The sequence below is a fragment of the Manis javanica genome, chromosome 13 (assembly GCF_040802235.1).
Source record: "Manis javanica isolate MJ-LG chromosome 13, MJ_LKY, whole genome shotgun sequence".
NCBI lineage: Eukaryota > Metazoa > Chordata > Mammalia > Pholidota > Manidae > Manis > Manis javanica.
The window spans coordinates 62,326,300-62,351,546 of record NC_133168.1 but is presented as its reverse complement, the minus strand read 5'-3'; the positions used below and the strand labels follow the sequence as shown (position 1 = coordinate 62,351,546).

Below are 25,247 nucleotides of genomic sequence, written 5' to 3'. Positions count from 1 at the left end.
GTGTGCAATGCCCTCCACTAGGCCTTAGGATGGTGTTTCTCAGTTATTTTGGTTGTTTGAAGCCTAGTTCTCCAGTAAGTTCCTCAAGAAGTGTTCACAGGACTATTACCACCTGAGTTCTTGCATGTGGATGACAGTTTTCCCATGTCCTTTACTAGATCCTAGAAGGTTGGTTTTTCTTTAAAACCCTTGGTTCACACATTTTTTTTCCTTGAGTTTCTCCAATATCTGTAATTTTCTCTCAACTCTTTTATATTGCTTTCTCATTTCTTCTTGAGCTTTAATGTTTGCCACTTACTCACTTCTGTATCTTTTAAGCTCTCTTCTGTTTATTAAGGCTGAAATTAGTCTTAATTTTTGAAATTATTCTTTAATTTTACTTCTAATTCTTTCCCAAGTTCTATCAATTCATTTCTGGGATTTTTCCAATTCTGATTTTTCATTCATGTTGTGTATGGTTTTCTTAAAAGTTTATAGGTTATGTAGAAATAGTAGGCTATAATTTTGACCTGTTCAATGGGCACATGTTTCTGGCATACTTTATTTGTAGTGAAATAATTTTGTTCTTATATTTCTTCTTATGCTTGCTTTACACAGATTGGAGCTTGACATTTTTTGTTGCTCAATTTTGTTGTTGTGAAGTTAATTTTCCTAAGCTTTTAGAAGGAAGTGGGGTTCAGGAAAGCTTTTCCAACTTTACAGAGCTCCCTCTTCTTTTGCTTTTATGGATATTCCAAAATAGGACACTCGAGTTTTGAGATTTCCTGGCCCTGTGCCACTCCCCTGCGTTGGACTAGACCATTTCTTTCTTTCACCTTCTTTGCTCTGATCTGCTCGGTATTGGTTCCATTCCTAGCAGTTTACCCAGAGTGAGGCTGTCTCCTAGAAGGAAGCCCTGGTGGGTCGGGCTGGGCTCCGGAGGCCAGGGCACTCCAGCACCTTCAGACATTCTCATCCAGGCTCCTTCAGGGCCACAGCTCTGCTTCCAAACTAAGACCGGAACTTTCCACTCAGTATCTGTTGCCCATCTGGAGGTTCTCCAGTTCTCAGGCACCCTTTCTTCCATTTTCTTCCTCTTACAGACAAGGATATCTTGCAAGTTTTGTGGCTGGTCACCACCAAGACTTATTGTGGGGATATCACATTACCTACTTTTGTTGTAAGCATTGTCTGGGGGTTGTTTTTGCTGTCTAGTTGCTCTCATTTTATGGAACTACTTTACAAATGGGAGAAAATAGCAAAGGCAAGAGACTGAAGCCACTGCTACTGAACTCTACCTCAATCCTTCTGGTTTGATTTTTAACAAGCAGGTAAGACCTCACATATCCAAATGAGGACAGTCTTTCAAACTGTCATTTTTGGAAAGCTAATGAAGGTGAGTCACTTTGAAAAGCAATCCAGATCTAAACCTACACAGACAAGTGGGCATGTGAATACTCAAATTATATTTCTCTCTGCTATGCTGCTATTAAGTAGCAATGAGATAATAATAAAAACTTACTTGGAAAATAAGAAGTGATTAGTTCTCAACTTGTTCCCTGTCTATATGAATGAATGAAGAACATATAAAAAGATGCTGCTGAATTATACAATCTACCCTGGGATAAGTCCATTTATGTAACTCTCCATCAAAACTCTAAACACTCCCATGTGAGCTGGGCATCAGATGGATTGTCACTCCTGAATTCTGTTTTCCAACCAAAGTTGAGAGTGTTTTAGATTTTCTTTCATTTTATTCCTTGATTGAGAACAAACATAGACATCATTACAGAGCAGAATTCATGGTTAACATACCTTTTGCTTGTGTTTGCATATCTACATTTAAAATGCATGTGTATTATTTTACATACCGAGTTCAGGTTTCAAACTGTATATGCTATTATAAATGCTGACACTTATGCATGACTGAACTTCAAGAACATCGAAATATGACCAAAAGTCTTTCCCTTCTCACTAATGTGCACTGTAAGGAGCAACAAGGCTAAGATGCAAAAGAACCTAAAATTAAAAAATGCTAACCCTTAGAGTATTACAGTCAAGCAGGGCCTTGAATAAATTGCTTTACCATTTCAGCTCAAAAGATTCCTACTCTTAACACCAAAGATCCACAAAGCAAAACAATAAAAGGGGTTGTTAACAATGATGCCAAAAACCTAAAGGCCAAAACACCAAAATACCTGCAAATAAAGAAATACAACCTTGTATATTTTAAATCTCTCCAAAATTTCTTTGGTCATTTCATCACTTGGGATGGAAATATTACCTAATTCCTTAGCAAATACTCCTAACAGTAGATTTTTAACTGTTAACTACAAATATTAATGAATTAGAGACAGAGGAAAACAAGGAAGTACAAAGAGGAAAACCAAATGTATGTAAGAAACAAGACAGTCATTTGGCACAGGAGTAGATTAAACATTATCGCTTGGATAATGCACAAGTGCAAATATCACCTTGAATAGCACCCTTAGTAAGATTTACTTCTTAAATGTATAAGTCAAGAGTCCCAAATGGTATATGCATACTTCTAAGGAGTACATTTTATTATCATAAGACTTATCTTAAAGACATTTCAATAGTTTTTTTTAAAATTGCAAAACAACTTCTCAGTTTTTATTTCAGTTTCATTGGTGTCAAAAAGGTGAAAGTCAGCCACACTGAATTCCATGGATAGGATGAAATCAGTAAGACAAGACTGGAGACTTCCAAGTTCTAATGGGAAAGTAAGGAAACTAAAAAATTAGCATTCACAGACTAACCAATGGGTCAAGGATAAACAAAGTATAAGTCATCCAAAATGAAATGTGGATTTTATCCAAACCTTATCTTGAAAGCTAATGGCACACTCTAAATGCACTCAACTTACTGGGAAAGCAATATAAGGTAAGCAACACTGAACAATCACTTCAGGATGCTGAAGTCAGAGAGAGAGCAATGATGCTGCATTTTTAGCATATTGGCAAATACCCCACGTCTCATATGAAGAAACAAGGCTGCCAAAATCAAACTACACTAACTCGATGTAGGGCTTTCCAAAGAACGAATCAGCATTCTCTTATATTTGATTTGTATAGTCTTACAGGCGTATTGATACTGGCAGGGGTGGACAGAAGTGGACAAACGAACTATTTCTAGTTTTTTCTTTTTTTCTTTTCATTTTGGTTTGTTTTTTCCCACTGATACATAGTTTGTAAAAAAAGAAAGCTGTGATTTCACTTTTAACTTTAAAAGGAAAACTTTTATTTGTATCAGTAGAGAACTATGATTGTTCTACAGTTTTCTAAAAACACAAAATATAGGAAATTTTGGTTTGTTTCTCCATAGATTAATCAATATTGACAAGGATATGCTTGAACCTGTTGCATTACAAAGTAACATGCACTCACTTAAAAAATGCAATACAAGTCTAAGTGTTATGACCCTAAACTGTTTCTCACCAAGGTATTTTTTTCCCCATCCTCCCCTCTCCTCACCAGAATCTCAACAAAATTATCAGTATAAACCAGGCTTATGCAAACCTGGCCCATTAGCAGAAATTCTGCAGCGATTCCACTCCATCAATTTGAACACTGGGAAAAGGTGATGCTTTTGACTTTTCTAGCAACACAATTTTATAAATATCCCAACCCTTCTCCCTGAGCTAACAGGTTTCTCAAACCACCTCGCCATCCCTGCTGCTAGTCCATTCCTGATACCCGTATTTACCAATGGGTTAGTACTCTCCTGCTGCCGTTCCCCATGTCTCCTTCTCCGTACGTACTTGCATGGGGCCACTGCCCCTCACCAGATGCACACAGACTCTACTTACCTTTCTTTCTCTGTTATATGAACACTTTCCCCTACATGCTGTTCATAACTTGGATTTCACCCTCTCCTTCCATGAATCCGATGCTTCCACGGTAACTTCCTCTCCCCTGCAATCCCCTCCATTATGGGCTGTGTAATTTCTCCCTTCATAAAGGCTGGGAATAGAGGAGGTGTGTGTGCCATTTCCCCCTCAGCCACCACCTTATCAGCTCCTGAAACCAATGTGCCCATCCATTCCTCTCTGATGTCCATGGCCAGACACAGCTCTCCTTCACCTCACTCCTAGAGACCCAGCGATGATCTTCTAAACACCATGTCATGTCGAAAACCTTTTTGTCCCACTTCAGTCACATAGTGGGGCGTGGCCACACCTCAGGCCTCATCATGACCAAAAATACTCGTCAGTTTCAAATCTATAACTTGGAAAATGCCTTCTGACCCTTGCTTTTACTTCCTTAATATGAATAAACTTGCTCTCTCTGATCTTGATTTCTTGCCCATCGGGCCCCTTTCAGATTTCTTCAGTCTGGAGACAGCCCTAAACAATCCCAGTATTATTAACATCTTTGAATAGTTCACTCCCATGGCCTTCAACTATACTTACCATCTTTTCATTTCAAAGTAGCTGAGCAGTGATTGAGTCACCGACTGCAAATCCTTGCCAATTAACCTCAGCTACCCCCCTGTGGCAACCTTAGCAATCAATTCACTCATCTCTTGGTGACTCATGCTTGCCTCTAGTAGCAATTCCAAACATTTTCCATCCTCTTTAATATTTAACCCTAACCAGCATTGTCAGCAATTGCACGAACTCTTATAAATCATATGTGAAATTCATCATCACCTTTCTCCAATTTAAATGACTATCTTTTATATGTCCTAAGTTACAAAAATGTCTCTAATTCAAATTAAATTTTTGGTGATTTGCAACAGAGAATATAGATGACTTTTTTAAATTACCCACTTTGGGCAATTTTCACTGTGAATTTAAATGATCATAAACTCTTAGTACAACAGAAATCCAAATCCAAACAAGATACCTTTCATATAAAATGAACCATTTTTTTAATGAACAATTATCTCCAGGTTGAAACATGTAGTGCACAGGCAACAAGAAAAACTTTAACTATTATCTTGTTCCATAAGCCTGGTCATTCTAAAAAATATATAGTCTTGAATTTCTCCATAGAGAGAGATTCTTCTCTCTTCAGTGTATTTTCACTGTATCTCCAGACCCCAGCAAAATGCCTGGTATGTAACAGGAAACCCAAGAAATATAATATTCCTGCAAGTTTACAGAAAACACTGCTTGCTAATGTGTCAAATTGTGCATACGTTTCCCTAATGGAGTCAAATCACTAAATCCAGGCCACCAGCGTTGAACAATCACTTGCTTTTGCTAAGACTCAGTTCTTTCTTTAAAGAGGAGTTAGAGGATCTCTTAAATCCTTTCCAGCTTTAATATTCTATAATTAGTATTACTAAAGTTAGATATAAGCCCATTTAGCTTTTATGAGCCAGATTTAACTAAGTGTAATAAGAAAAGTGTAAGATTCACCCTTGCCCTTGAAAAGTTAAAAAGATAGTTAAGAAGGCAAGGACATCACAGAGAAAACAATACAAGGTAACAGACTCAAATACCAACGGGTGAAGTAGAGGCTACTGGCAAGAGACCCCAGTGACCTGTTTCGGTGATGGGAAACCAGAGGAGTTTGGGAAGATTTCACACACAAAGTAAGAGTTGAGCTGTTTTTTGTGAAAAGGTGGGATCTGGGTGAACGGAGAGAGAACAGTGACAGGCATTACATACACTCTATGCCCTGTTGTTTGTTTTAGATGAGCTCTTACTGGGCCTAATGTATGAATCCTTAAATGTACAAATTGGGATTACAGAATGGTGGGGGGTGACAAAAGTTAAAAAAATCATATTCTAGAGCAAGAAAAATTCTACTTCATTTCTGTATATAAATATTCTATTATCAATTTCATAAAATGCCTTCATAAATATGAGTATGCTTCACACACCATTAGTCTTCTTATATCTAAAGACAAACATTGTCACAGATAATAAGCTGCTATGTTTGAAGAAATATTTCTGGAGCTTTGAGGGATTCAAATGAGGCTTCAGAAAACTTTTAACAATAGAAACATTCAGATTCTGCTGAAGAAAGAACCTAAAGGGGAAAGAAATCAAGTCAGTAATATTACTAGGGCATTTTCCTAACCACAAACAGAGATGCACTATGAGAAATGCAAACATCAAGACCTGACTGGAAAGGTCTGATGAATTCACACTCAAGTGGTGTTTATTATCATCGTATTGAAAAATTCACATTTGAGTTCCTTTTCTAAGGCAGACATCAAATGACTTTAGCTGATACTGGGTAAAAGACAGATGAAGCAAAAATATAGCTTACTTAAAAGAGGACAGCAAGCATTCAAAGAATGTGGATGAAAAGGAAGGAAATTTGGAAAGCAGTTAATTCATTACTGTTAAATTCCAGAGTATGCCTTTCAAAGATTCAATTTACATATATTTCTAGTCATTTTATCAAAAGTTGTAGAGTCAAATGCAGAAAATAACCTGTCATAAAAGATGTTTTATGAGTAGGTTGCTGATTAAGATCACTATGCAAACCTCAAAAAAGCAGCAAAGGACCTCCCAGATTATGTCCTGCATGATGCAAGGTAAACTGGAACCTGAGCATGGTAACAGTGACTTTGTGAAGACTATGGAACAAGAAAAGCTTTGGGTAACTTGCAGGTTTTATTTTAAAAGGATATATGTAAAAGGATAGTTGGCGAGTAAAATTCATCAGCAAATCAGTGATTCTCAAGCATGCCCCCACTGACCAATGACTGACAGTGAAGAGATGTATATTTCTAATCATGTGGGTATTTTGCACAATCGTTATGAATTATTTTATTTAAGGCCAAGAAAAACAGTATTTTTATGTCTTTATTAACTTTATTCATCGCTAAATATGTAGTCATTTTTATTCTTCTTTAACGTAGGTTTATGATTTTTCCCATTTTGATATTAGCTCTTTAAAATCAGTTTCCTAAATTTCTAGCTGCAATCATGCAAATATTAATACTGCATCTCTCCCCAATTAAAATTCTTTACAATAACTAGCAGAGTTCTGCATAATCCTATCTCTACCGTTCCTCCTTTTGTGAAGAGAGAAATTCATACTTCATGAAATTCACTCTAGTTTCTGTCTGTTCCCACATAGTCATACCCACCTCTTTCCTACCTCCAGGCTGGCTTCATTAATGTGTGACCTGGACAGTTTCATGGGTCCCACACTCAGAAGCTCCCCGGGCTTGGCTTAATGCTCTACTGTTGTCATCTTGAAAGTCATAATAATTTTTTAACAAGGAGCCCATTTTCATTTTGGTCTGGGCACCTCAAACTACATGGCCAGTGCTATCTCCTGTGCTTCATCTGTGCTCCAGTCATGCCAACCTCCTTCCCACTTCCGGACCACTGAGCATACTGTGTCTTCTTTCTGAAATACCCTTCTACTTGTTATTTACACAGCTGATTTTTTTCATTCTTCCATCTCAACTCAAATGTTAATTTCTCAGAAAGACCTTCCCTAAAGTGTCTCCTCTCATCTGTTATCTCATTATCCATTTTTCTTTAAAAGCATTTACTACAGTCTGTAATGATCTCATTTATTTGTTTCCTTGTTCATTGCCACCCATCCCCTCCTCCTAAATGGAAAAGTACCAGGAGAATCAGTAATCTTGTCTATCTTGGTAGCGCACTAATAAATAACCAGAGCTGAGAACAGCATCTGACACATGGCAAGTACTCTGTATTTATTTGTTGAGTGAATAAATATGTTAATCATACTAATAAATGGTGCTTCACAAATTTTCTTGGGGGAATTTTTTTCCTAGTTGAAAATAATTCTGCCCTATAAGTATTTCATTTATTATAATTCAGCAACATTTCTAGAGATTTCCTTTCCACATATGGGGTACCTATTTGAGATAAGATATCTAAGAACGTGAGTGAGATTTATATGAGTATATTTTAGAAGTATTGCTGCCTTTCTGTGAATTTATGATCCAAAAAGTAACTCAATTCCCTAACCCAAAGAAAATGTACAGCTCTATGAATAAATTTTGGTTTACTGTCTGGAAGGAAGCTAAAAAGTAGCTGTTGACAAAAAAATGAAGATAACTTCAGAAAAAAAAGCTTTAGATCTAGGGAACAACAAGAATTAGTACCTAATGCCAGGGAGACTGTAGTACAATTAGGACATTTAACATAATAATGTAAAGTGCTATAAGCTTCTTTCAAAAAAAACCAGGAATTATTTTGGCTATACAAATATTCACTCATTGACCCAGATTATCTACTTTAGTGCTTTATTCTATCGAAAAGTAATTTATATAATATACAGAGAGAAAGCTATTTTCACAAAGATACTTATAAGAGGGCTGTTTATGATATCATAAAACTGAAAATAAACTAAATTTAAAAGAATAGATAATTATAGTTATTTAGCCAAATAGTCTAAAACTAGAAAAAACTATGCTGTGTGACAACATGGGGAAACAGTATACAGTAAATTCAGTGAAAAAAAAAGAAGAATCAAAATCACATAAAGATAAAAATAAATTTTAAAATTAATGACATGGAATAATATTGGAAGATAGTTTACTTAGAAGCTAATTGATGGATTTTTTTACTTTCTCCATTTTCTACATTTTAGCTAGTGTTAATATAGTATATATTTTGAAAACATATTTTAGATATGTCCAAAGAAAGTTCTCTGTTCTGAGCTCTCATCATATTGTACCATTTTCAACGTAGTTCAATGCGAATGCTTTAAAAAGTGTGGTTCCAAGAAAGTTAAGCTTAAAATCAGAATACAAATTTAAATAAAGTTTACTAAATTAATTTTTCTGAAAAAAGGTGTAATGACTGTGCAAATGAATTCAACAGATATGTATTTGTTTAGAAGAAAACAAAATGACAAAATATACGGTGAAGCAATCTTGAATGTGATTCTTTTTCCAGGAAAAGTTAAGACTAAATAAACTGAATAATTTTAGACATCAGTTAATTTAAAAGCAAATTTTTTTTTTTTAAGAAAAGTAACAAACAGTTGCTCAGTACTCACAGGTATACAGTATTCCACCATTGGGTAATGTAATTTGTGACCTTTTGCTGTTCGACCTGAAAAAAAGCAACTTTGGCAGACATCATAGTTGAAATGCTTTAGGCTTCTATACCTAAAGAGAAGAAAAGAAAATTTATCAGCTTGCACACCTATGATTTAGTCCAAATCAGTCATTTGTGGTAAAGAATTTCATTCATGAAAATAAAAGGTAGGTTGGCCATAAAGGTGGAGCTTACTTAGTATCTTAGCTCCGAATTAGGACAAGGAAAACCTTGAATTTTACAAGGTTTTATAAATTAATGAAACCACCTCCCAAGTAAAAACAAAAAGAAAATTTGGGAATTCATGTTTTTAAAACATGTTTCCATCTGTTTCAACATGATTAGAAGACAAATATCCATGTCCGAATATTTTCTGTCATGTTTGAATGTGAATGCAAAATGGTACAGCAGAAAAGGGTCATGTTCACTAGCTTTACACATCAAATTTTAAAATATCAATTACAGAACCATTAAGAAATGAATCTCAAAATTCCCAGACAAAGGTTCCTCATGTGAAAGTAAACAGTGGGGTTAATCTACCGCACACCTGACTTGGCAGAAGTAACTGAAGTAATTTAATAACTTTCTCAGCATTTAAATGTTGCTTCCCACTTAGTAAGTTTGACCCCAACTCAGAACACCAGTGAATTCTATCTGGGCTACATTGTATAATGAGTCATGTGATCATTATGCATGAACACTTCTGTGACCTATATAAACAGAAATGCAGAAAAATCTCTGGGTCTGGAGCAAAAGAGTATAAATAACAATAATAATCACTACAATAAAATAAGCTTCATCTGGTGGTTATAAAAAGGAATGCCATTTTCAGAGAGAAGGAATATACTGAGCTTTCCATTTATGTAGGAGGCAAACCTCCGAGTAAGAACACATGGGAAGGGATGATGGACACACACTGAAATGACACAAGAACAGAACACCACCCCTGGCAGAAGACCATCTGACCTGAAGCCGACGATGGGACATTCTTTACAGATGTTGCATTTGGCCTGATGTTTTGCTGTCTCAGCTGCTGCCACTCGATGTAAAACTGGCAGCCAAACCATGGACTGTGGTTCCAGACGCATCCAATCTATAAACTCTTTCACACTTATCTCTGGCTTGTTGTTATTCTGGTGAAGAAACAAATACATGAAAAGTGATGAATTTTCTTCATTTACATTGCAGCAAGTGTTGGTTCAAGTAATCTTCTGAAAAATCTGTATGTAAGTAAAAGAAAAGCTATGTGACTCATTCCATCAGTTAAATATTTAAGGTTCTTCAAGGAAAGGAAATCCTAGAATTAAAAAAAAATAGAAAAAAAGTAGAAATTACGTAGGAAGAAGAAAAATAGCCCAATACTTTGACTCAAATTGCAAAAACATAAAAGCACACAATTCTAGGTGCTCTTTTCACATAAATACTTAAATCCTATAAAACTCATTTATGTAAGACAGTAAAAATTTGTGACAGTAAAGACTCACTCATAACTTCCCAAATTGAAGGCCATTGTAAATGCTAAATAAAAACTGTTATTTCTGTGTCCTCCTTCAGTGCAGTGAATTATCACACTGGAGCATATTACTATGAATGTACTTAGCAAGATTTCCAAATTTATCATGATAAATTGTATGAAACATCCTGGTCTCTCTTTAAATCCTAATACTAAATCATTTTCATATGTGCAAAGTTAAATCTGTACCAACACCCTTCTGCTAAAGTCAAGGCCATTCTATGAAACAGTACATGTGAAAACCATATTTAGAATTTTCATTTGGCACTTTTTGCATCTCTAAAACAAGAAAAAGGGCCATTATAGAATGTAATAACCCGTAACATCATTTCTCCTTAAAGACATGGTGTGAGCATTTTTTTTCCTCAGCAATGATAAATCACTGAATATACTTTGGCAAAAAATCTGTAGGCTTGTTCTCTCTGCATATGTATAAAATCAGTGGTAACATTTCTAAAATGATTTTATATACAGTAAGCATCAAAAAAAATTAAAGGGCTTCTCCAGTTTAGCATTAGAAACCGAGATCAGTGCAAAACTGTGTGTCATTCTCCTCTTGCACATATGTTCTCAAAGAAAAGTCTATTTTACTAATATCTTTATATTTTTTAAAAAAATCTTGCCTAAAAGGAACTCAGGGCATGTTTGCTGTTTGCTCACTTATTTAGCAGTTATTTTTTAAGTAGCTATGGTGTTCAAGCCGCTTTACATACAGAAATAATAGAAGATAGAAACAATCCTTGTGTGTGGATCGTAGGTTTACACAGAAGAAAGAAAACCCACTAAATATCCCATCATATAACTTGGTATGTAGTTACAATTGTAATGAGAATCATCAGAAGGCAGAGGAGATTCAGGTGGATATAGTAGGGACATATAACCTCACCTGAAGGAATCACAGAAGGATTTTTAGAGGCTGTGGGATACAAGCAAAGAGCTAAAGAATGAATAAGGATTAGTGATGAGAAGGGAGTTTGTAGCTAGAGGTAAGGAAGAATATTCTGAACAGTGAGCACATGTTCAAAGGCACTGAGGCAGAAATGAAGGAGCTAAAACAGTACAGTTTCATCTGGAAAGCTGAGCGTAAGGGGATGAGCCATAAACCATGAGGCTGGGACAAAGGCAGGAAAGAGTCACAGCGATCTAATAGCACATTGAAAGATTTGGGTTTTTTCCCCATTCAGAATCAGCAAGTCTCCTTGAGGGTATTTCTATCCTTAGACTCAAACGTGCCTTAAGAAATAGATACAGACACCCTGGGATGGGACCCGTTCTCCTCTGCCAGTTGGTTCCAGCCCGAATCGCCTGTTGCATTTCTCAAGACAATTGCATTCCCAATGCATCTTACATGCCAACAATCCTTTGTGTTTACCTGTTGGAAGCAGCTGCGAACACTGGGTTCAATATTACTGCCCCCAAATGCTGCCACTTCCCCCAGCTGCCGGGGGATCTGGATGGCGTCGTGAAGCAGCAGGCCAAGCTGCCTCTGGTCACACATTTCTGTCGGCCCCGCCACTTCCCCGAAGAGGTCTACGAGGGGGACAGGCAAGAGGTTAACTTCATCTGCTTACGCTGTTCTTTTGGTTATGTGGATTGAATGATGCAGATTCGAAAAATGTGTGGGGACATGAAACTCATTAGTTGTCTCCTGATTTCTCACAATCTTAATATTCTGAGTGTCTAGTCAGGATCTGGTTAGTCATGTGTTTCTTAAGACAATCAACTGTTGTGTGTCACTACATACACAGACCAATAAATACAAATTTCCTTTCTAAAATGGTACAGTAAATGCATATGGGTTCATTCAGTGGTGTCAGTGAGGTTTCCCTTCTTACTGAGAAAGGCCCTGAAGCTTCCTTCATGATGTGACAAAGGAGGAAATGTACCACTTTAAGTAGCAAGTCATCAATTTCGCAGAGTTGTTGACCTTTTTTTCTTCACTCCTAAATTCAGTAACCTATTAAATAAATACATTTCACTTCTTCTAAAGATTTCTATACTCAAATCTATTTTATGTAAGAATAAGAAACATTAAAAAGCATGAGGTGTCTTTTATTCTTAGTTTTTTTTTTTAGGCTCAGTCTCTCATTCTTTTTAGCTATAAAATTATTTTTGTTCTACTTCATTTCATGTAATAAAATACACTTATTCAAATTTAAAGGACTTATTAACAAAAATTCATCTACATATTCACATAGTTCTGAGGCTTTTCTATTCATTTTTAAAAAAATGGATGTTTTATTCAATAAAATTAAAACTCTCCTCTTTCCAGGATTGACTTATCTTCTATTTACCACTTGCAATATTTTAAAGTTTAAAACTATCACTTTTTCTCCAGCAGTCAAGCTAATATGCTCAAATAAGTTACATTGGAATAGGTAAAAATTTCACATAAAAATAAACCACTTCATTATACAAACCAATGCTTTTTGGAAAGAAATTCCCAAATGCTAAAAATTCAAAATTCACAAATTCTAAATGCTTTTCATGTGATATTTTCAAGAACAGAAAAAAAGGAGAGTGAATATTTATTGGATCCTAAAAACCATTTTCAAACAATATCTGACAAATGAGTATCAAATCAAAATGTATCATCCCCCACTTTTATAAGGGAAATAATGCTACATCTAAATCTGTCAACAGTGAATTTTCAAATAAGTGAACCAAGCCCAGTGATACTGACACAGCAATTGTAATGAAATATGAATTTAATTATAAGCATACAGAGGGAAAGCAAATTCAATTAAGATAAATTTAATTTTTATTTTCATTTGTTCACTTGATTTGGCTAGAGTGCTACTTGTTTCATTTGTTAAAAAAAGACAATCATAGGCAGAAATTACTTATCCAGGATCCCGATTATGATGCACATTTTAAACCTCTTTTTTGGGAAATACAGAGTTGATGCATATGTATAATAATCTGTATAGAGAAGTGGACTTTTTCAGTGAAATCAATATACCCAATTTTCCTCTTTTATAGAAAGGTCTATTACTATGCCACTAGTAAAGTATACACATAATGTAAGACCAAAAAATCCTTAACATTTTGGCATAGTCCTGAATTCTTATAAAAGTGTGCATTTTGTTGTTATAGTCAGATACAAAAAAGGAGTTTCAGGATGTGGGGATGGGCCAAAGGAAAGCCACACTCTAAAACCCAAGTCCCAATAAATAATGAGCACAGCAGAGATGCAAAAAGCCATTCAAAAGGAACTTTGTAAATGTGTTCACTCAGCTATAAGCAGGAAGTCCAGGATCTTGTTAGAACCTAATCAAGGGATATTCTCAGGAAGGCACATAGAGAGAGGAAGGTGTCACCGGGGTGAAAACACTGACATTAGCCTTTGCAAAATCAATGTTCAGACAGATACCAAATGACCTAGAAAGGCACCTCTGCCATTGAATTTGGAGAGCAAATTATCTTGAATATTAATTCTAACAAAGGAAATAATAACTAGGAAGTGTTCTGATATCACTGGGGAAATCAAAGCTGGAATCAATTGCTAAGGACCCTGAAGTAATAAACAAAACAAAAGCTAGAACATTTCCAGAGTCTCAATACCCCCATGAAAGATTTAAAGGTTTCAACCAAGAGATTTCTGATTTAAGCCCTGAAATGGCATGCTTCATGGATTAAATGAAATATCAGAAAATTTCATTTAGGGCTGTTTCTCTTGCTGCAGTCTGAGAGTTTGATGTTGAATTATACCAAGTATTGTTTCATGACATTTGCCGAAAGTGTGTCCACTGTAGTATAAGTATGAACACATGTATTTTGAAATACCCTCTTCATGTGAAAGATCATACATTTCAGAAATACATTTGAAGGTGTATGAGTATAGATAAAAAAACATCTTTTATATGTTACATTGTGTAGGATTTGCTGTTTGCTCTATATCTACAGTACCATATTGTAACTCTCTCTCTTGATTTCAGATTACTCCCTGACAATCAGCTTGAAAAAGAGAGGGAGAGGGAATATTGATCTAGGGAAACAAACCATGCTTACATTTTAAGATTCTTAATAAACTTTGAGGTTAAATGTGCATTCGTGTCAGAGTAAGTAAGGCACCATGACATGGTTGTTACTTTAAGAGAACCCTAAATTCTTTCAGGACCATGTGAAAACCCCAAATCACAGATAATAAAAAAGTCCTTTTCTAATTTTGGTACACTGATGTTTTCAGTAACTTCCCCTACAACCCCCACTTCCACTGTAAAAATACATTTTTTTCACTTTGAAAAGGCACCTTTTGACAGTTATGATGCTGAAGATGATTTAAATTCTGGATAAAGTGCAACACAACAAAAGCCTTTTGCAAAGCTTTTTTTCTGCATGATTTAATAGGTTCAGACTCTTATCGAGGCACCTCACTTCCTGATCCTACAACCAGCTTTTCATTTCATACAAATCTGCATCTCTTTTCACTGACATTCTTGTCAAACTGTGTAAGAAAAACAAGCAAGCATAATCTACACCTGAAATTCAAAGTCAAATCACCTCACAGCAATCCCCAGAAAATAGAAGTTTTAAAAAATGTATGTATGTTTACAGAAGACACAACACCTAACCAAGTTTACAGGATCTGTGATCAAATATCCTCTTGTTTTTGGTGTCTCTCCATTCATGTAATATCTCTATCCCTCTCCCCAAATGTGTGGATATATCTATAAAGAATGATCTGGGGGGATATGCATGGCAGGATCAAGTTACTCACAATTTTTGGACAAAATACATCAAAATAATTCTATAGTAGAGAGTTTGGAGACACAACAGCAATTGCTACCATTTATTCAACAACTGCTCTTTCTAGATACTTTTCACATATTATCCAAAACTGCTTTCAAAGCAAGAATTATTAGCTTCATTCTTCAGTTGAAGAAAATCCGCTAAATTTCAGCTTTCTGAAATGTGAAATGGGAGTGGTGTGGCCTATTAGCTGGCAGCATTCAGTGGGATCATGTAACCTGCCCAGAGTCACTCAGCCACTGAGTGGTAGAGCTGAGGTCTGAAGGCAGGTCTCCCTGGCTCCCTGTCCCTTTCCAAATGCCTAGAGGCTCTTCATTAACTGATAAGAAATGGAATATCACTGATTTATGTGATGAATAAAAAAATAAACATAACAAAATTAAGAATGTTTTATCACTTTTAATTTTCTCACACTGGGAAATAAATTGTCTATGTGAACACTTCTAATGCATGTTGGTTTTTTTTAGCACTGGAAACACACAAGATTCTAGTGGTAAGTACAATATAAATGATCTAGTTCTCTTAATTCTTTTTTAACTATTGGGAGCACACAGAAATAGAAAAGGCTTGGCCTTTAGAGTCAGAAAACTCTACAATCTAATAATACCCCCACAATCAATTGTCTGCAACACTTGACTATCTCAGCATCGATTTTTTTCAGCTGGAAAAGGGAAATCACAATGCCTACATTATGGGGCATTCTTTTAAGAATTAAATGAGATACAAGTTGTAGCTCATTCTCCCTACATCAAGGCACCTCACCTCTTGATCCTACAATCAGCTTTCCATTTCACACACATCCATATCACTTTGCACTGAAACCCTTTGTCTGGCCGGATCCATGTATAGTAAGGGTTAAAAATAAAATGAGAACTATTATTATTAGCAAATTACATAAGTCTCCAATAAATTGTTATTACCATTATTATTACTAAAAACATTACTGATACAGAAAAGGTCTTACATACATCTGTATTTTTCTTCTAAAAGACCTTTGGAGAGAGATATCAATCCAATCTTCAGACTCTGCACTCTTATTTTTCCAGTCCGACCCCTGAAATTATAAGAATCTCAATGTGTTAAATGTATTTAAGGCTGTATACATTAGGCTAATATCTCTTAGGAGAAATCATTAAAAAATAATTGCATCTTAAAGATGCAGCATTTCTATTCACTTTGAATAATTAATGTTAAGCCCAGGCCATAATTTCATGAAATATTTTAATAGTATGTTTGACCTAGTCTGCAAGAACAACCTCGAGTTTATAATGTGCACTGAATCATACCCAATAAACTTACTGAAACTTTAGTTCATATAATGTAACAACATGTCAACAACATTCAGAACTGGTCTATGAAATATGTAATTCTTAAATTTTAAAATAAATATAGTCATTATAAGCAGAAACCTAAGTTAAAATACACTCATTCTTCTCACAATTATAGAAATACTAGTTTCAAATTAACTGTAGCCATGCTACAAGTTGGGTTTCTACTTCCTATTTTTTAGGTGTCTCCTAATAACCTCACCAAAATAGGCTCTGTTTATTTTCTTCCCTCCAAAAAGCAGGAAATACTATTCTCTGGACACAGTCAGACAACAGACTTGCAGAAGATAACAAAAAGCTGTGTGATGGACTAGCACATTGTGGGTGAAGACAAGACAATCCCATCAGGAACAAAAAATCAAACTGAAATATATTGGAGGATGACCTTCAGTGTACGGTGACAACACAAGAAAGGATCACCAGGAAGACTATTGAAAATGGCAGTCATCCACTCATCATGCCATCAACAGTTATGAAGGCCTACTGTGAGCCCAGCATTGTGCTGTGTTCCATAGGGACCAAGAGAAAAGTACAAGACATGATTCCTACCTACGAAAAAGCACACACACTAGCTGGAGGGGTGAGACAAGAAAGTAACCAGCGAATAGTAAGAAAATATGAGATCAACTTTTATGCAAGAACAAAAGAATTGTGGCTGGCTCATCATTAATCACTGGTGGTTACTTTGCGTAGTCATTAGTCTCACGATATTTGATGGAAAAGATACATCTAAAATCAGACACTGAAGGCATGATGTGCCTGGACTGTCCCAACTAGGAGAAAGTGTACTATCATAGAAAGAGCCTGGGCAAAGGGACAGAGGTGGGGATGTACGCACCAGAGACAAGACTCATTCAGGTGCAATAAGGAATTGCTCAATGTTAAATGGTTAAATAAAGTTGTCCAGGTTATACGGGGCCAGATAATAGAGGGCTTTGATCTTAAATATCTGGATTTGAGACAGAAAAAGGGAAGCAATGAAATTTGTTAGTGAGTGACATAACCTAAAATTTAAGGATTTGGTTCCCTGATAGTTTTCATAAGTAACTCCTAAAAATTAGTTTAACTAGAAAGATACATGCCTTCCAAAATTACATCCATCTTGAAAGAGTGGAAAAAATGACAATACTGCAGCAAATGAAGTTAATATTTTCTGTTGGGATAAAAGCATTTAAATCAGGTGTTCCAGATTATTGCTTTAAATCATGATTTAAACACGTCTGATTTCCATTACATTTAAAAGCAAGATTGTGAAATTAAGGTTGTTTAAAGTGGAAAGATGAAGACTGAATAAGGCTGTGAACTCATAAATGGAATCAATTTTATCTTAATAGTTTATAAAGTCCTTTCTATACATATTAGTTCATTTGCCCTTCACAATTACCTGATGTGTAGTAAGCAGAGTGGACATTTTCATCGTAATTTTTAAGATGAGAAATTGAGATGCCAAATGTTATGTGACTGTCAAGTTAAAAGGCAACCAGTAAAATCTGGATTCTTGTTATCCACAGTGGAAGAATACAGATTTGTTTTCACAAAATTCAGAATATTAGGAACTCGGTAGTTGTTAAAACTTGAAAGAAACAGTAGAGTTAGTAGAATTTATAGAATACTATTCTTAAGATATGGCAGTATGGTGGGAATAAGCAAGTGATGATCAAAAAACCTGAATATTAGCTCCATATCTACCATTAACCTGCAATAGGTGGTTATGGATAAACTGTATCATTTCTCTGGGTGTTTCTCAATCAACAAAATGTAGAGGGCAGAATGGAAGATCCTCAAAGTCTTCTACTTCAAGAATCCTTTGATCTGTGTGCACTCATTGTTTAAAGAACTGGTTGAATATACAGAACTGAAAATACCAGTTCTGGCTGCATCTTACTACACAAAGTAAGGCAGTCAAAAAAATATGGTCAATGAATAAATGTCTGAAAGGTGAATGGATGGAGGTGTTAGATTATGGTACTATTTCCAGTTTCAGTTACTACTTAGGGGTCCATAATATCCTGGTGTATTGGACAGGGTAGATCACAGTACAACAGATTCTCCAAGGGACTACTAATGACTTGAAAATAATTAATTAACTCTTGTTTAGATAAATGATGAAGTCACAGTTGTTAGAGAAATTTGGGCAATCAATTCTGGCTAGCTGAGACCACCATCATAAGAGTAACTATGTTTTTTTCTAATTCATGATATTCCTCTCCAAGATAGAAAACTAGACTGAATGGACGCCATTCTGACCCAGCATGCTCTCTGCCATATTTCTTTAGCAGGGAAGGGAGGTAAATCCTAAAAGCTTTTTTCCCTTTAAAATGGAAAATTTTAAGATACTGTCTTTCTAAATAAGAAAAAGTACCTTTGTGTAGGATTTCCCACCTGTTCACATTTCATGATAGAAAGTGGAAACACACTAACATTTAACTCCCTAGAATATGAACCACAACACTTCATGTATTGCGTTCTGCCAGTGGAACTATTCCCTTCCCAGAAAACATAGCTATGTGTTATAAACTGAGTTCCAGTCTTTCAAAATTCATACAATGAAGTCTTAACTTCCAGTACCTCTTTATGTGAGTGTATTTGGAGATAGAGTCAATAAGAGATAATGAAGTTAAAATGAGGTCATTGGGTGGGCTCTATTCCAGTGTGACTCATGTTCTTGCAGGACACTGACACACACAGAAGACAGACCATGTGAACTCTGGGGAGGAGACAGCCATCTATAAGCCAAGGAGCGAGGTCTCAAAAGAAACCAACATTGCTGACATCCAGATTTTGGACTTCTAGCATCCAAAACTGTGAAAAAATGAATTTCCGTTGTGTAAGCCCCCCAGTCTGTGGTACCATTATGCTAGCCCGAGCAAGCTAATGTAGTGTGTTAGAGCCCCAGGTGATGTCAAAGGACTTAACATTTGCTCCAGTTCTTCCTTTAAAGTTTGGCTCAAAATGTGCTTCCCTACCATACTCCATGGGACTTAAAGAAGTTCTTAACTAAGTATCCTACGACTTCAGCATTCTTCTTGGGATGTAAAATCATGTTATAGGCTTTGTAGTCAAAACATCCAATTGACCGGCTATTTTGGTGAACTAACTATAGAAAATGTCTCTTTTGGAGGCTTCAAAAAATTGAAGATGAACATAATAGTGAATGCTAAAGTCATATTTTACCCAAGGAGGATAAAAATTTGCATTGAAATAAAATGTATTAAAAGATACCCGATTTTTGCAAAGGAGTGTTTCTAGACAAAAAAAAAATATTAAAAACTTGTTAAAAAAAAAAAAAAGATACCCGGCAGGGATATAGGAAACCCCACTTCTATGGTAACCGAGATTCATGCTATTATTTAGTGCGTTTCTTAAGAGCCCCCACGAAACGGTTATTTGATTATTAAAAAAGACTTTGTTATGATATTTGTGAATATTGAAAGATAAAAGTCTTTTTTAATCTAAAGAATAAAAAGAATTAATTGAATCGTCTCCAGAGCTATTGTCATCATTTACTTCTTATCCAGAATCAGCTGCTTAACATATGTGCATTTATTAAACTATCATCTATCTTCTTTCTCTCCAGATCAAATAAAAGACTGACAAATTTTCAAACATCTAATGAACCGAAAATAAGTTTCAGATTCTGAGAAAAAAAAAAAGTGTTCCAATTTTCTTATTTCATCTTTGCATACTTTAACCCCCTACCAGAATGAATAATTTCTAATGTTTCAGAAATGTCAGCCCACAGCAGGTCTCTAGATTTGATTATTTTACCAATGCATTGTTTCATTCAAATAAGCCATACTAATGGCAAATGAGTTATGCTGGAAGTTGAGAATGTTCTTTATGTAACAGTGAGTACCTAATTAAATTACAGATATCAGAATGTCCTATAGCCTAAATATACACATAACCACCTATGGCAATAAGTAAAGCTAATACCAAAAGATATATTAAATCCCTTTGTCATTCAAATTGCTCTTAAATTGCCATACAAATATTGCAGAGTGGATTGTTATAAGCCAATACATTATTTTAATTCATAACAATAAATATAAAGTTTTATTTTTTGAAAAAAGAAATACTGTAAGACACTCCAGAAAGAGAAAGAAATAGGACTTATTTATACTAGGTTTCCCCTAGGATGGTGACAGAAAACACCATATTTATATTAGGTATCCCCTAGCATAGTAACAGAAAATACTACAAGTTTGACAACCTTTATAAATTGAAGCAAAATCTTTAAAAAAACAGATGGACTTTTTTTTTTATTGTTGGTTAAGAGCTTAATTTTTGGAAATTCATTTCTTTTCAATGATTAACAAATACTTCCACTGGGAAATTTTTAATAAAAATTCATTTCAGAAATTTAGACATTTTATATTGTCAACATATTTCACTCAGTGATTTCATTTTAATGAGAAAAAAATGCAAACTTACGTGTCATATACATTGAGCAACCAGTTGAGACACATATCCACACAGAGTGGTACATTGACCAGATCTTTATGCATTTGCTCAAGACCATCATAAGTTGTTGTCAGACAGTTGATGACATCTGGGACACTAAGAAGCTGATCGTTTTGGTTCAGCTTGTGCTGTTTGAAAACGTCATTTGTTGTATTCAATTCTAAGAGATCCACTAAGCAGGTGAGAAAAAGGAATATGCACAGTGATTACATTACATAACAACACTGAAACAAAAACATTTCTAGTCTTTAAGAATTTAGCTTGGTTCTTCAATTTAAGAATCTACCCTTTCCAGCTAATATTAATTTTTAAAGAAATAAATAACATTTCCATTCTCACGTTTCTAAATTCTTCTATTTATTAATAAATACATCTTTCATTTTCATGCTTTTGAATCTAAACTGTTGCTTCTCAATGTGATCCCGTTTTTCGTTCTTTGGAATATGAATTTTTCCTATTTTCCTTTGCTGGCTTTTCTCCCTCTAGGCTCTTTCTACTTTTAAATATGGAAGACATAAATTAAATCTATTCCAAATGATAGAACATCTAAATATTCATTGTTCTTCTTACTCCTGAGAACAGCCTGTTCACCACCCTCCCATTCATCCTTTATATGGCTGCCAAACCAATCATTCTTAAACAGTTTCTCAACATGGATATCATGAAATACAAAGTTCACTGAAGATATCAGTTACAAAGACAGGTTCTGTAGAAAAATTATAGTTCTCCACTGCCTAACTGAATCAAGCCCGATCTATAAGGCCCGCACAATCTAGCCTTAACCTGATTTGCTCTTTATGATGCTTTAGCACTTAGGCAACTGGTAGCTTGGCAGGATTACTAGCAGGTCACACATTACAGGTCCCACATCCATGGGCCTTTGTGTATTTGCTTCCATCCTTACCCTTCATGGGTAGGACACCTCTAGTGGGCATAGCCAGTGTGAGCATGTATGATGGGCAAAGAAGGATAAGACATGACTCCTGCTCTCAAAGATGCCTATTCCAAGATGGAGGATGAGCACACTGATAACTTTATCAAAAGGAGTGAATATACTCTAAGAAAAGAACGCTTAAATTTCTATAAGCACTATTATTTTGAGGGGAGTAGAAAGAGCTTGGAAAGGCTCCCTGGGAAAGCAGGATTTGAAGTGGGCCTTAAAGAATAGAGAAGACACCAGAGATCCATGTAAAGCAAGGAAAAAATTCCACCCAGATCAAGCTGCTTGAGAAAAGTCATGAATTCAAGGAGCTCTAGGGGGTCTAAGAAATGACAGACGGCAGCATGGATGGTGCCTGGCTTACACAAGGGTGATACGTGGTCACAGTGAAGCAGATGCCCGGACCTCACAGGGCAGGCACACATTGCCCAGGGGAGAGGCCCACAAAGGCCAGCTTAGACAAAAAAGGAAAGTTTTATGTAATCTTTCTTTTTAATCAACTTTGAGTCATTCATTAGTTAATTGAAAACAGGGAAATGGAGTAGATTATCAAACTACCATGTATCTACACATTTATTGAGTGCGGCGATGACGTTTCTAAATCTTAATATATGGGTTTGGAAAATTACAGAAGCTACATGAATTTAAGATCATGGAAATTACTGCTTTATAAAAATTCTTCTGTCATCTCCATATTTAACTGTTCAACATTAAAAAAATAAGCTTGGGGAAATTCTTAAAAAAATAGAACCAACTACTTCCTCTTTGCCTAATGCAAAACTGTTCCCTCAACAAACTATAATGATGTATTTTGACAGTTAAATAAAATGACCAAATAGCTTCCTTTGTGTTTATCTATTTTTAACCACTAACCACCAATTTTGAATTTTTAAGACATGTATGAAATGTGGCCACTCTAGCTACATAAATACCACTGAATGATTTTCTTTCAAATTATCTACAATGGGAGAGGACTGCTTTAAAATCATACGGATCAAAATTGTTTCTAAAACAACTCAACAGGGGAGACATTTTTGTAAAAAACAGAAAGAGACAAATATGAAACACACAATTTGGATAAAAGATCAATCCATTTCCTTCAGATATCAGATATATTACTGGCAAAATTTCAGATAATTAAAAAAAATAATGTGTAAGCTTCACATGAGCTAGAGATGGTATCAGAAAAGAAAGTAAGAAGCATCTGGAATTTTTATTGTCATTTTTACCCCACTTTTTCTCACTGTTACCAACCATAAACTCCCAGAGGGAAGGAGCAAAATTCAAATTCATTCTTCTTGCCTGACAGAGAGAAGTCTTTAATAAATGACAATAGCTACAGAACTATAATTCCAACCAGATACAAAGAAACATGTCCCAACACTGCCAAAGTGCTCTAAGTTTTCTGAATTTCAATATTAAGTATGCCGAAACACAGCACTGCTATTTTATCCCTTCTTTGCAAAACGTGACAGTAGCCCAAATTTCAAAAAGACCACTTCCTGGACCAGGCTGTTCTTGTATTTCTTCGAGAAAAAGCTGCTTTTCTGATAATCTTTGTAGCTATGACAGTAATTTGCCACATCCCACAGACTCTCATGTCCTCAATTTTTAGCAATTCGCTCTGACATTTGCCTGAGTGCCTGAGCCAGGCATGCATCATCCTCAAGTGTCACATTCAGGTATCTTTAAAGAACTGACTACATTTAAATCACAGAAAATTATGATTTTCTCTTTTCAAAAGCAGACAAATGACAGCTCAGTCATGTGGCAAATGAAACCAACTTTCAGGCTTTTTCTTTAATTCCACATAGGCTCAAGAGATCAGACAGAAATGGATTGTCCTTCTCCTGTTCTGCAAAACACCACGTTTAGCACCTGACCTTGGCCTTCGGTGACTCTTCTGTTCTGAAATCGCTGACCATTCCTTCTTTGCTCTTTCCTATCTCCTCTTCCCCAGACATCTCAAGTAGTCAGAAATAGAGGTGGCACTCAAGGACTAGCTTTTTGCTCCAGAAGCCAGATGGCTCTTACTTCAATTACTACTTCTCTCTGGATGACGCCCCATTCTGTTTTCTCATCCTGATCTCCTGCCTGAATACCTGATCCACATTCCTGCCACTCTTGTTTTCCACTAGAGCTATCCAATTATCTTTCATAAACCACCACCTGACTGTGCTCCAAACAAAGGTCTTGTCTTCTTGTTAATGCTGAAATCCAGTAAGGTGTTACTGCCTTCTACAGACCATCAGTCTCCAAATCCTGAGATAGCCTGACACCCTTCTTTCTCCCTCTGTGATTTATCGGCTACCAACATCCCCCACCCCAGACCTCAGTTCTTCCTCCTCCTTACCAACCCACTCCCTCATCCCCCCTGCTACTGCCCCAGGCCAGCTCAGCCTCCATCATCTTCCACCTGACCTACTTCTTTGTCCTCGGTTCACTTGCTCCTTCCACCTGTCTTAGATGTATGTCTAAAGCATATATCCGCATCTGGCCCTATCTCCTAACTTTCACAAAACAGAAAATAGTTCTACAGCACCCCACTCTATTAAAAAATCCAGACATTAAATGCAACATTATAAGAGCATGAGGAACAAAAATACTAAAGGAATAAAGAAAGGTTTCATAGAAAAAAGACCTTTAAAGAGGACATAAACTGATTTTAAGGATATTTCTGCACACTGTACAAATAGCTCATAAGCTACTCCATTCAGATGCCATGTTACCTGATGCTCCCTGGACTCCATGCATGCCTTTGATTTTCATGCATTTAACTCCCTTCCTTCCTTCTTATCCCCAATTAACAGCCACGTGCCTAAGTCCTGTGTGGCTGTTCAGACTTGGCTAATAAGGTTCTTGCTCAGTGAAGCTGGCCTTGTTCTTCAAGCAAAGGGAATCTCTCCCCACTCTGACTGCACCCCATCTTGGCTTCTCTGTTACTGCCTATCACCTAAAGATTTTAAATCAAAATACAAAAGAATATGTATAATACATATGCATGGTCTAAAGACAAACAGTAGAACAAACACCCATTCATCTTTCACACAGCTAAAGAGATAGACTGTTAATGATCCCTTAAAAAACCTTCTCAATTCTCTCCCTCACAATCACATGGAGAACCACTAATTTTTATATTTCACCCTCTATTTTTGAAAGTACCTAAGTGTCCCTAAGTAATACAACATTTAGCTCTGCATGGTTTTGAATGACATAGAAATGGAATCAAACTGTATGTATTCCTTCTACCACTTGATTTTT

The 25,247-nt window shown here is 35.8% G+C and overlaps 1 protein-coding gene across 13 annotated transcripts in view; it reads right to left on the bottom strand.

The window, feature by feature from the left end:
- Positions 1 to 25,247, bottom strand: part of UTRN (utrophin) — a 454,961-nt gene that overhangs the window by 32,731 nt on the left and 396,983 nt on the right. For all 13 annotated transcript variants that reach the window (XM_037022103.2, XM_073219702.1, XM_073219701.1 and 10 more), the window contains 5 exons: positions 21,017 to 21,218; positions 16,223 to 16,308; positions 11,875 to 12,032; positions 9,956 to 10,122; positions 8,949 to 9,060 (listed from right to left, as the gene is read on the bottom strand). In XM_037022103.2, the coding sequence (XP_036877998.2) occupies positions 8,949 to 9,060; positions 9,956 to 10,122; positions 11,875 to 12,032; positions 16,223 to 16,308; positions 21,017 to 21,218 (725 nt within the window). The remainder of the gene's footprint in view (positions 1 to 8,948; positions 9,061 to 9,955; positions 10,123 to 11,874; positions 12,033 to 16,222; positions 16,309 to 21,016; positions 21,219 to 25,247) is intronic.